The 12,849-nt window shown below is 49.7% G+C and overlaps 1 protein-coding gene across 1 annotated transcript; it reads left to right on the top strand.

The window, feature by feature from the left end:
- Positions 1–4,073: 4,073 nt before the first annotated feature.
- LOC136991855 (olfactory receptor 5J3-like) lies at positions 4,074–5,009 on the top strand. Its single transcript, XM_067295313.1, has one exon. It carries the CDS (start codon positions 4,074–4,076, stop codon positions 5,007–5,009), a length of 936 nt encoding a protein of 311 aa, XP_067151414.1.
- Positions 5,010–12,849: the final 7,840 nt, after the last annotated feature.

Raw genomic sequence — 12,849 nt, 5'->3', positions numbered from 1 at the left:
CACGTTCAATTCAAGCAAAAATATTACACAAATAAAAGTAAATTTAACGTGACTGGCCATGACAGAGACGAACAGATTTCCTTCAACTGAGCCAGTAGTAAGAAGTTACTCATACGTGTTTCTCCAGAAACACAGGAAGAAGTTGTTCTTCTGATTTACATCCTTCCACAGAAATGCATTGTCTTGTGTTTAGTTCTTCCCTGCAAAGTTAAGTGCATCAGTATAATGACTTATCATCTGCAGGCATTATTTCTGATATGTTTGGGGGATTTGCCAAAACATTAGCTGCAGAGAGAAATCTCTGCATGATGCAAGCCCAGGTCCTCAGGGGAAGCTCGCTCTGTTTACCAGGTGCCCTGGAGAACCTCTGATAACTTATCCCATGAGTATGGGATGAGTGGGACATCATTCTGGTTTCACAGAGACCGACAGAGCCTATATTTGGACTTCCGCTCAGTCCTCACTGAGCGGGGGTCTGCCAATAGCTCGGGGAGACCACGGAACGGAGCAAACGTGAGTGAATTTCTGAGACAAAGAGATGCTGGATGGCGATGTGTTGAGTGTCCTCATATGTCTCTGAGAAGAACTGGATAACTTTGTGCCTGGACAAAATCCTCCGTCAGCACCTGGCTGATGATCCTACCTGCCTGTAGTTTCACTGGGACGGAGGAGAACTGTGAAGAACTGCAGGAGCACCAATGTGAGGTAGGAAATTAAGGATCTTGCTAAGAAACTACTGATAAAGAATGCAGCAAAGATGCAAAAGAAGAGGTGGGAAATGGCAGGGCACATGGAATAATGCTTTTACACATGGTGTCGGATTAACCTTACTAGACCTGTGCTGCTCACTAGAATTCACGAGCAGGAAGAGGGTCATAGTGGATAAGCAACATGGCCAAGGAGGAGTCTTAGTTTAGCACTGTGTTTAAGTCAGGTGCTAAAGTTAATTTTTTCCACGTCCCAGAATAAGGCAGAACCTTTGTCAGCTTGTCTCACCCGTGGCACGCTTCCAAAATGAACGCTGGCCAAATACCTCACCATTACTATTCACTTTTGAAAGTTTGTCTGAATCATTACAGCTTGTCTGTATCCAGGTAAGAGGCATGACAGTTGGAGATTTCAGGTTCTGCTGAAAACTGTGGAAGACTAATGTATGTTAACAGGATGAGGTCCTGCGGGTGGGGCAATTTTGCCTCACCCAAACACACAACCATCCCTGGGTTGGTTACACTTACTTTTCACCACGGGATGACACATCTGTAGAAGAGCACCTTCCCCACCAGTCCTACGCGGAGTCCAGGGGACAAAGCACCAGGAAGCAGAGAGCACACCGACATCCAAGGCATACTTTGACACAGCTCTGCTAGGTCCTGGTGGTTTTTCAAGCGTGGGTCCCAGGCTGTTGTCAGGTCCAAGCTCGCCTCACATCTGTATTGTTTCTGCATTATGGAAACAAGTCCAGATGGGCTTGGGAGAAACGCCAGAGGAACTTGCTAGAAAGAAAGTTTGAGCCCATACTCCCCACTTGCTTGGGCAGGTAGCTGTGTCAGGCAAGGAATGGCCACATCTGCCCAGGAAGAGCTTCTGCCTTGGCCTCCTCAGGATGTTGCTGACACCCAGGGGAAAGTTGGCTGGGCTCCAGAGCCCCGGGATGCATGGTGAAACGGGGCTTTGCCGGCAGCTCTGCTGCAGGTAGCTGGCCATGACCAGCGCTCCTGTAGACAGTGCAGACAATCCTGGACCCCAGCATGAAGGTGCAAAAGAGAATGTAGCTTTCTGTCACTCATGGCTGCTCCATCCTCCTGTTTCCTCCCCCCCACAAATTAAGTTGTCCTTATCTTTTTCAGGACCTTCACTTGAGGCTCACGTGCTATAACATCTGGAGTACTGTGTCCATTTCTGGGCTCCTTAGCAGAAGAGAGACATGGAAGTATCAGAGAGAGTCCAGCAAAGGGCTATGAAGATCATTAGGGGGGGACTGGAGCTTCTCTCTTAGGAGAAAAGGCTGCGAGAGCTGGGCCTGCTCAGCCTGGAGAAGAGAAGACTGAGAGGGGATCTTATCAAGGTATACAAATATCTTAAGGGAGGGTGTCAAGACGATGGGGCCAGACTGTTTTCAGCGGTGCCCAGCGACAGGACAAGAGGCAACAGGCACAAACTGAAACACAGGAAGTTCCATCTGACCGTGAGAAAAAACTTCTTCACTGTGAGGGTGACAGAGCACTGGAACAGGTTGCCCAGAGAGGTTGTGGAGTCTCCTTCTCTGGAGATATTCAAAACCTGCCTGGACGCGATCCTGTGCAACATGACCTAGGTGACCCTGCTTGAGCAGGGGCGTTGGACTAGATGATCTCCAAAGGTCCCTTCCAACCTCCACCAGTCTGTGATTCTGTGATGAAGGCCACCCGTTCTCACTAGGTATTCTTCAGCAGCACTCTTGTTTCAATGGTTATATGCACTCAGTGATATCCTAGATCACTCCTTCTTTGCCCTATGTGCAGATCTCTGTCCTGTGAGGAATCTTCACTGACCCTTGGGCATCCAACCTTTGTAAGTTTAGCTCTACACAGGTCTCTGCTTTCCCTTTAAAAGCAGGAAGTGAGCAGCTACAGGTGATGATTTACCCCAAATGGCTAAGACCTTTCTTTGGAGGGGATGAATTGCCCTGCAGAAGTGCCTGACTCCAATTTATTTTAGCAAGCACTTCCTCAGGTAAGGGGAGAGCTTTGCAATGAAGAGGTTAGTGGAAGTGTAAGGCAAGCATTGTATCATGCCCTGCATTGGAGGAACATGTAGGCATTCTGTCACCCATTGGAAAATCCTTTCTAAAGCCTGTGAAAATGACAGCTTAAGGCATGCCTTAGTATTCTGAAAGGGCATTTGAAGGGTACTACTACTACTACTACTACTAGAGAAGTAGTATGCCCTTCTGTAATTAAGCTGAGAGTAGTCTCGCTTGACTGAGCATAGAAGTTTCTACTTAGATATGTTTCATCACATCTATATTATTTAATAACAGTTGGTTCTGGACTTCTAACGTAACAACAGATATTTTAGATGTCTGCTTGAGCACTTTCACATCAGCTGTGCAAAAGAGACCAAACCCCTGAACTGGAAAGGAAATGATTAAGGGGAGATTTGCCTTAAGATTTACCCACCTTGGCAACCTTTGTCAAAAGGTCTTGCGTCAAAAGGTTAAAAGTGAGTGTCTAGCTGAAGGAGTTGTTTGGCGTGCACGATGGTGTGCAGGGAGGCAGCTGGCCTTGGTCACCTTTTCGACATCTACGGAACAAGCCTCAAAGCCCGAGCTTTTCATTTAAACCTCTCCCATAGTCAAGCTACCCTCAGAGGAGAAGGCTTCTTAATCTAAGAGAAATAGTTCATAATAGGTCAGAAGAGCCAATCCTCTACACTGCCAGGAAAGCCAGAGGGCCACTTTGGCTCTAGCTTGTCTATAGCGTGGTAGTCCAATGAATCTCACTTCTAATGAAGGAAACAAGAGCAGAAGGAAAGACTCTGCCTAGTCTGTAAACAGATAAAGAGAGGCCAGTTTCCACCCTGAAAGCACAGCCACCTTTCCCCAGAACTTTAAGTTCCAAGATACCCTTCCGCTTTGTGATAGGACCTTGTATTACCTGGAGCCTTGAGAGGGATCTGCTTAGGCACTGTAGCTGCTGCATCAAAATACAGGAAAACATGAATAAGGGTGCATGGTCCGCAGCTGTCATCATTATATTTATGAAACATCTCATGAGCCCCCCAAAATCTGCATGTAGATACTGGATTTGTGCCTGGAAGGGAATCAGGGGTCACAGAACAGGTTGTGACACCCTGCTTTCTTTGTTGGATGCTTATGGAAAAGACTTTCTAAGAACTGCTGAGTTTTTTCTTCCAAAGAGGTTACTGTCACTGCAAGAGAATAATCAGCAATTCTTTTACTTTTTTCCTTTTCCATTTAACCTCAAAGGCAGTGTCATCTTTTCACATTGATATTTATGAAGTGGAAATTGCATCCAGCATTGTTTTCACCCTCTTCCTTCCAGGTCTCTCTGCAGCGATTAAGGACAGTACCAATGGTGGATGAGAACTGCACCAGGGTGACCCACTTCACCCTCGCAGGACTCACAGATCACCCACACCTGAAGCCTGTCCTCTTCGCCCTCTTCCTGGGCACCTACACGCTGACCCTAGTGGGAAACCTCGGCATCATCGTGCTGGTCAGGGTCAGCCCCCAACTCCACACCCCCATGTACTTTTTCCTCAGTAACTTGTCCTTCTTAGACATTTGCTATTCCTGCACCATCAGCCCCAAAATGCTGTTGGACCTTTCAGAAAAACACAGAGCCATTTCTTTTGCTGGCTGCCTCATGCAGTTATACTTCTATGGTGTTTTTGCCACAGCTGAGATCTACCTTCTGGCTGCCATGGCGTATGACCGCTACGTGGCCATCTGCAGCCCCCTGCTCTACGGGGTCGTCATGTCTCCTGGACTCTGCACGTGCCTGGTTGCCGGGTCCTACCTTGCGGGGATGCTGAATGCCATCATACACACGAGCGGCTTGCTCCAGCTCTCCTTCTGTGGCCCTCACGTCATCAATAACTTCTACTGTGATGGGCCCCCATTGCTTGTTCTCTCCTCCACTGACACATGGCTCAACGAGGTTGTGATGTTTGTGTTTGTGGGCTTCAACATGACCACCACCAACCTGCTCATCATCGCCTCCTATGCCCGCATTGCGGTGACCATCATGAGGATGAACTCTGCTGAAGGCAGGCGCAAAGCCTGCTCCACCTGTGCCTCCCACCTAGCAGCCGTCACCATCTTCTTTGTATCTGCTGCTTTCAATTACATGCAACCCAGTTCCATGAACTCAATGGAGAGCAAGAAAATTTCATCCATCTTTTATAGCATTATAATCCCCATGCTGAATCCCTTGATTTACAGTTTGAGGAACAAGGAGGTGAAGCATGCCACAATCAATATTATCAGGAGGAAAGTGTACTTCTGAAAGGCATTCTCATTTTATATTGTTTTCCTTTGTTTTTCCTCTCTTGAAAGAGAATGTTTCACACAGGTTTCTGAGATCTGCTGCTTCCAAAACTGTTTGAAACCTCATAGATTGGGACTGGAAAATTAATTAGCCATCTCTCAGACTGATTGTGCCCACTGACACAGCTACATCTTTCTTGTCTGAAGAACAAGCTTCTTCTCCAGTTAGTCTGTCCCCAACACTCTCATAGATATATTGCCACTGTGCAAAACGGCAAAAAGTGATTTTATGAGCTGGAGATGGTGATGCTGTGGATCTGCACACAAAATCACAGAAGGGTTAAGGTTGGAAGGGACCTCTGCAGCTGTCTAGTCCAAGCCCTCTGCTTAGAGCAGGATCAGCTACAGTGGGTTGCTCAGGACTGTGTGCAGTCGGGCTTTGAATAGCTGCAAGGATGCAGACTCCACAACCTCTCTGGGCACCCTGTTCCAGTGTGTGACCACCCTCACCATCAACACTTTTTTCTTATGTTTAAATAGCATTGCCTGTATTTCATTTTGTCTTTTCACTGCGCACCACCGAGAAGAGTCTGGCTCCATCTTCCCTACCTCCCCCCATCAGGTATTTCTATACATTGATAAGATCCGCCTTGAGCTTTCTCTTCTCAAAGCTGAACAGTCCCAGCTCTCTCAGCCTCTCCTCACAGCAAAGATGCTCCAGTCCCTTAATCACCTTCACAGCCCTTTGCTGGACTCGTTCTAGGAGCTCCATGTCTCTCTTGTACTGGGGAGCCCAGGCCTGGACACAGCACTCCACGTGTGGCCTCACCAGGGCTGAGTGGAGGGGAAGGATCACCTGCCTCGACCTGCTGGCGACGCTCTGCCTCATGCAGCCCGGGAGGCTGGTGGCCGCCTTTGCCACAAGAGCACATTGCTGGTTCATGCTCAACTTGTTGTCCACCAGGACTCCCAGGTCCTTCTCTGCAGAGCTGCTGTCCAGCAGGTCAGCCCCCAGCGTGTCCTGGTGCATGGGGTTATTCCTCCCCAGAGGCAGGACTGTGAACTTCCCTCTGTTGAGCTTCATGAGCTTCCTCTCTGCTCCTTTCTCCAGCCTGTCAAGACCCCTCTGAATAACAACACAACCGTGTGCTGTATCAGCCACTCCTCCCACTTTTGCACCATCTGCAGATTTGCTGAGAGTGACTTTGGTCCCATCATCCAGGTCACTAATGAAGTCGTCAAACAGTATTGGCCCCAGTGTCTACCCCAGGGAACACCACTAGTGACTGGCCTCCGGCTGGACTTTGTGCTGCTCTTAATGACAGAGCTGAAAGGAAGAGACTCATTATCCTAGTGACCCAGGAAGATTTTTATTCCCCTTGACCATGCTAGTGAACACCTACACTGACCACTTCCCCAGTAATCTGCAATGATAGTGTTTCTAGTATAGCACCAGGAGGTCACAACACCGATGGGAGAGGAGAGGGCATCACATGCTGGCAGGTACGCACATGTGTGGCAACAGCAGAGAACAGTGCGTAACATAGTCAATCCAAAGGATAGAGGGGCAGTAAGAGAAGAAAATGGTGAAATGAATTGGAGGAGATTATAAGAGCAGGAAAAAATAAAAGAGAGTCCTCCAGGAACACAGGCTTTATGAGTGAAATGTCTTCTCACAGGCCCTCTTAAAGTATAGGAACGTTGAAATTCCCCTCAAAGCTTTTTCATCTGCTTCGCACCATCTCCTTTTTCTGTTAGCCAAAACTATGTTTCTATTTTCCATTTTTGTCACGCAGTCTCACCATGTTTCCAGAATGCCTATGCTGAGTGAACGGGAGTTTGAATGTACAGTGTTCAATGAAGACTATTTAAAAGCTGTGATAAAATGTAAACCTCAATGAATGATGAACAATCTTATGTTACATTTCTATATCTGAATAGTTTGAGGCTGAATCATGAAGTGTTGTGCTACCTGATTTGTTGACCACCACTACCCTCCTAGGATATTAAAGGTATAACTTCATATCCTTGGACTGACTATACTCTTCTGTATGTATAAAGAACATGTTAAATGAGTTGTTCAAATTCATATTCTGAGTCTTCCCTTAAAGTAAGTTTTCTTCTCTAGATTATACTGAGGGCCAGAGGCACTTTTTCCATTTCCTGCGCTCAGCACGGGATATGAAACCGTGGCCGAGTACAAAAAAAGGGGTTCTGAGCTGAAGTTAATGATGTTCTTTATTTCCTCCTGCGCACTGCTTTCTTTATAGGTATGCTGACTTTCACTTGCCATCTTCCTGCCCAGCACCTTCTTGTGCGTGGCTTCTTTGAGAGCCCCTCGGGGTGCAGGTCGCTGCCTTGTGCTCTGTGTTTCTTGACTCTGCACATGCCCACGCTGGTTAGCTCTGGATCACATTGCGGAGTGGTCCTGCAGCATGCGCCATACACCCCTGCTACAGAACACAGAGCTGGAAATCATGTGCTGACCTCAATCACCACCAAGGAAATCAAGGCTTTTTAAAATTGTCAAGCAGAGAAACTGAGGGGATGGTTGTTTGTCCCCCTGCAAGGCTCACACCACTTCCCTTTTCCTTCTCCGTCCCTTTGCTGTGGTGGTGCAGGCATCACTCTGGACTCAGGTGCCAACCTGTGTGTCGTGAATGCTGGCGGGCCCTCCGCATGCAGCTGCTGGGGGAACTGGTCCCCATTATCCTGTCAGGGCTTGAGGGCTCACCTGCATCCTTGCCGAGACCGACAGAGGCATCGCTGGCAGCCCCTGCCTCGCGGACAGGAGGAACATCGCCTGCCCCTGGTAGCACTGCCCGTGCACCAAGCGTGTGGCTCAGCTGGACACACGCTACCTTGCCATCTGATGGGTAGGGCCTGATGACCCAACTTGAAGGGACTACGTAATCTCTGCTGACTCAGGCAGACGCTGCAATGCCATGAAGTTCTCTAAGAGAAACCAGGTGGTAATGTCCCCTTTGAGTCTGAGGTGGGAGGTTAGCGACTCCCTGAAGGCTGCCAAGATGTGGGCCTGCATGAATAGCTGAATTCACTAGGACTAGCAGCTCCTTTAAGCTCAGGCCAGGGGTTTCAGCCCTTCTCTGAGATGTATTGTAGGCGCGACTGGCTCCTCCCCTGTCTCTTGGATGGACCTCAGACCTGCACTGCAGGTAGCTTCCCTCCTAGATGGACCCTTGGAACATACATTGTGGCTGCTCTCTGGACCTGCCTGGTCTCCTTTTGCTCCTGATGGGAGGCCCTGGATGGACTCCGGACCTGCTTCTTCCCTTGTGGTGCCTGGGGCTGCTGATGGGCCCTATTACTGGCCCCTGATGCTTGCTTCTAGTGTGTTGGGGGTCTCCTTCATGCTGAGTTTTCTAGCTCTCCATGCTGCAGCCCCTGTGAGGCCCCAAGCTCCTGCTGCAAGGTGCTAAGTGACTTCTGCCAACCCTTGGTGGCCAGGGGAAGCTGCCTTCTCAGCTGCTGCTGGCAAGCTGCATGGACTTGGACCTCTGGTGCAACCTCTGTACCAATGGAGTGGAGGACTGGCGAGGCATATGCCAACGTACTGACCCGTAAGCTCTCTAACCACAGGCTTCAGGGCCGAGGTAGTTGTGACAAACCAAACAGCTTTAGAAGTGCTCGTTGCCATTAACAAAGAAGAAAGTTTCCTTCTTGATAGTCTCTCTGAGGTTGTCCCGCAGTGGCTTGTTAGGAAGAATGAGGTAAGGTGAGTGTGAGCTCTCTAAGAAGGTTTCAGGGTCATTAGGGACTTTCTTCCTAATGCCCAGAAGGGCTTGTTAAGCTGATGACTCCTGGAAGGCTGGCTGGCTGGCCCCCAGAGTGAGCTTCTTGTTTTGGGAAGCAGAACAGTGCCATCTGTGGCAGAAATAGATTTAACCTAGCCTAGCGTAGCCTAGGTGATGAGAGCTTGGAGTTCAGGCCAGCCGAGGGGCTTCCAGTGAGTCAAGCTTCAACTCTTCCCTCTGCCTGCTGGTGGACAAGGCCTCTCATTTGGTCTCCTTAAAGAATAAGACATCTCTGGTTCTCACTACACATACATTTCATATGCATTTGTTGGCATTCACTAATCAGATGTTTCATCTTTGCCTGTTTTTCACTCCATAGAAAATCAAATAAAAACTTGAGAAGTCCTTTAGGTATTGTGGGAGCCTGGGTTGGTCAAGGAGAGGCTCGTGTCTAGCTCTGGCTGTGCTCCCCCTTTTCTGCCTTACTGTGTATGAAATAATTTTGCATTTGTCTTTGTACATAGCTGCTAAAGGCCTCATCTATCCTAGGGCCTTCGACTGTTCCAGGGGAGTCTGTGGGAGATGTGGGTTTCTCCAGTACATAGGCCAGTACATAAGTACGAAGGACAGGGTGAAAAGCACCAGCTTGTTGGTGCGGGTGTGTGAGGAGGAGCAGGGGATCACTGTGGGGATATCACAGAAGAAGTGATTGATCACACTGGGCATGCAGAAGCGTAGCTGGAAGCAAGGCTGCTATGGGTCACGGCATTCACAATCCCCACTGTGTAAGGGCCAACTCTCAGCTGGGAACGGATTTTGGGGGACATGATGACAGCGTAGAGCAGAGGTTTGGATATGGCCACGTAGCGGTCCTAGGCCATTGCTGCCAGGAGGTGACACTTGGTAGGCACAAAGAGGCTGAAGAACCACATGTGTGTGGCTCACTGCAGAAGTGAAATGGCTTTCTGCTGAGCAAAGAAATTGGCCAGCACCTGGGGGGTGGCCACGGAGGAGCAGCAGAGGTCTACAAGGGACAGGTGACTGAGGAAGAAGTACGTGGGGGTGTGAAGTTGAGGGTCAACCCCAATTAGAAAGATCATCCTGAGATTCCCCACTAATGTGATGACGTAGCTCACCAGGAAAACCAAGAGAAGGGGAATCTGCAGTTCCAGGCAGTCTGAAAACCCCTCAAGAATGAACTCTATTGCTTCTGTGCAGTTTTCTACCATCCTTTCTTCCCAGCCTGAGTGAAGAAAGAAAAAGCCAGGAGAGGGGCTAGTGTTAGATAGCTCGGTAGCCATGCCCTGGTAGTCCTAGGAGATAATCTCATGGGGCTGGCGATCGCTTTTCTGTAGAAATGTGATGTAGGACTGGAAAGACTTCTGAATCACCTTTAGTCCTTGTGGGCAGCTCTAGCAAATCCTTCTTTTCAGGAGCTAATCCAGCTCCGTTCAGGCATTAGTTGCTTGCCACTTCCTTTCTTACTGCAGAGTTCAAATCAGCTATGCTGTGCTGGGTGGTCAAAATGTCTCCTTGTCAGATGGTGTCCAGAACCAATAAATGATGTTTAGAAAAAGGTCATATATTGGGGAGAGAGGTGCCCGCCTGCCCGGGGAGAGGCTCTGGAGGAAGGAAGGGGGGCTGCTGGCTCTGGGAGGGACTGGGGAGACAGCTGGCTCAGGGGGAGCTGGCTGGGGGGTGGCAGGGAAGCAGACTTGAAGCTCCAGGAAAAGAGGAAGCCTTTCCAAGGTCTCTGGAGAGCCTGAGGGATCTGTGGACTGTGTGAAATCTACCTGGAGTGGAGACGTGGGCTGGTAGAAGGCGTTTGCCCTGCAAGACTGCTGTGATGGGCGCTAAAGGTGTGTTCAAGCCCTCCCTCACCCAGCGCGGCTCGACTCCCCCAGCCACCTACTTTGCTTGTTCCACATCGGTATCTTTGCACTCCTACAGAGAAAAGCTTTCAGGACTGGAGCCTTTGGTGTCCATCACTGCGCTCTTTCCAGGCGAGAGCGGGGAAGATGGCAGTCCCAACTCAAGGCTCGCGGTTATTCATGTTGTTCCTTGTGAGTTCGCAATCGGTCTCAACTTACAGTTTAGAAAATCTGTGCTAGTGGAGACCTTGAGAGATCACCCAAGCCATCCCCTGACCTAGGACCAGTGCAGCCTGGCAGATGCTCTCCTGCGGCTTGAGGGCTCAGCCAGCTGCCCCAGCAACATCGCTGCACAGTCACAGGCTGATCACCAGTTGGGAGCTTCCCTGTTACAGGCGATGAAGCCCTCCTTGCCATTTGGAATAAGAAATCAAGAGTAGGAGTAGAATTTCTGCCTTCTCTTCCTTTGAGTGGGCAGCTTCAGTGTTGCCTTACCCTGCCTGTTGCGCAGGGTGAGGCACCCCATCAAACACGTGCTGGGCCAAGCAGCTGCAGAGCTACCCTGAGCTTCAGCTTTTCACTGGCGCGATTTCTCATGGAAACCCAAAGTCCTTTTGGTCTGCTTGCCCCACTGTCCTCTGACCACGAGGAACCTCTTTTGTCCCAAATCCTCTCCCTGGGAGAAGAGAGTTATCCTGGCACTATGCATCTTGAAAAATAAATAGATAAATGCTTCCAGTTAAGCTTACTGTGCTCGTGGACATGATTATTGCCTTGTTTTCATTTCTGTGTGATAGAGGAGCACATTGCTGGGGAATGGTGGACTCTGTGATGCTGGACCAATACCTCTGCTTTGCAAGTGTCCCAGCGACCTCAGTTTTGATTGCAGTGTCTGTTCTGCCTTAGGTTATCCTCAGGGTAGTGGGAAGAATGCTAGGGGACTTGGTTCCTTTCCATCTGTACACATATACATATGTACATTTGCCTCTCTTTATATGTATATATATATGCGTGTGTGTGTGTGTGTGTAATCAAGACGAAACACTGAAAAGTGCATTTCTATTGGACGCAGCATGAAGTTTATTCGTTTGCAATTTACTTAAGCCAGTTAAAATAAAGATCAATCTTTAAATGAAAGGTGCCTTTTCATAATGCAGATGAAAAGGTCCAAGTGTATGTGCCAAGATGGTATACTTCCACGTCCGACAAAAAACATTGCTTTCTGAACTGGTCAAAATGTTCCTGTTTAATGCCTTCTCTATCCCTCCTGGGATGGCATTCATTGTGCATTTTAGTGCCCTGAGGGCAGCAAGGGGGCATAATAGCCCTGAGGAGCCTCACCTGGAGCCCCACTCACACCACCCTGCCCATGGCCCAGGAGCCCTGTTTAAGCTCAGCCCAGGGCCTTCAGCTTCTTCCTGAGCTATGCTGTAGGTGTGCTTGTCTCCAGCCTGGTCTCTGCCTCCTGGGTGGACCTCAGACCTGCACCATAGGTCGCCTCTGGATGGGCCCCAGACCTGGCTCCTTGCTTGCCATGCCTGGGGCTGTCAAGGGAGCCTGTTGCCAGCCCCAGGCTCTGCCTGCTGGGTCTGTGCCTGTGGGTCTGTGTCCCCATGGGGAGGGTCCTGCCTGTGCTGAGGTCCCAGCTGGCCCTCGCTGCTCCCCAAAGCTTTGTCTTGTTGATATGCTTGTGGGCAGGGTGGCTGTGCAGAGGGACCTGGGCAGGCTGGGGGAATGGGCCACCGGGAACCTCATGAACTTCAGCGGGGACAAATGATAAGTGCTGTGCCTGTGACAGACTGGTGTGTGCTGGGGAGCATCTCTGCTGGGAGACCTGCAGTCCTGGCAGGCAAGTCTGAGCCAGCAGTGTGCCCTGGCAGCGAGTGGAGCCTAGAGCATCCTGGGCCATGTGCACAGGAGCACAGCCAGGATGTGGAGGGCTGTGCTTATCCCCCTTTACTTGGCACTTCTTAGGCCATGTTTGGGTACCCCCTCCAGGTTTGGCCTCCCACAGCAAGAACGGTGTCAACAAACCTGAGCAAGTCTAGCAGGGACCACCAAGACAGTCGGGGTCTGAGACACCCCACTTGTGAGAAGAAGCTGAGGGAAAAGTACTTACACTAGCCTGGAGACCAGAAGGCCTTGGGAGGACCTAAGAGCAGCCTCACAGTGCCTACATGCAGGTTATCAAGAAGCCAAAGCCAGACTCTGCTGAGGCGCACAGCAGAGAGAT

The sequence above is a fragment of the Apteryx mantelli genome, chromosome 4 (assembly GCF_036417845.1).
Source record: "Apteryx mantelli isolate bAptMan1 chromosome 4, bAptMan1.hap1, whole genome shotgun sequence".
NCBI lineage: Eukaryota > Metazoa > Chordata > Aves > Apterygiformes > Apterygidae > Apteryx > Apteryx mantelli.
The sequence above is the reverse complement of the archived record's forward strand: the minus strand, read 5'-3'. Positions and strand labels throughout refer to the sequence as shown.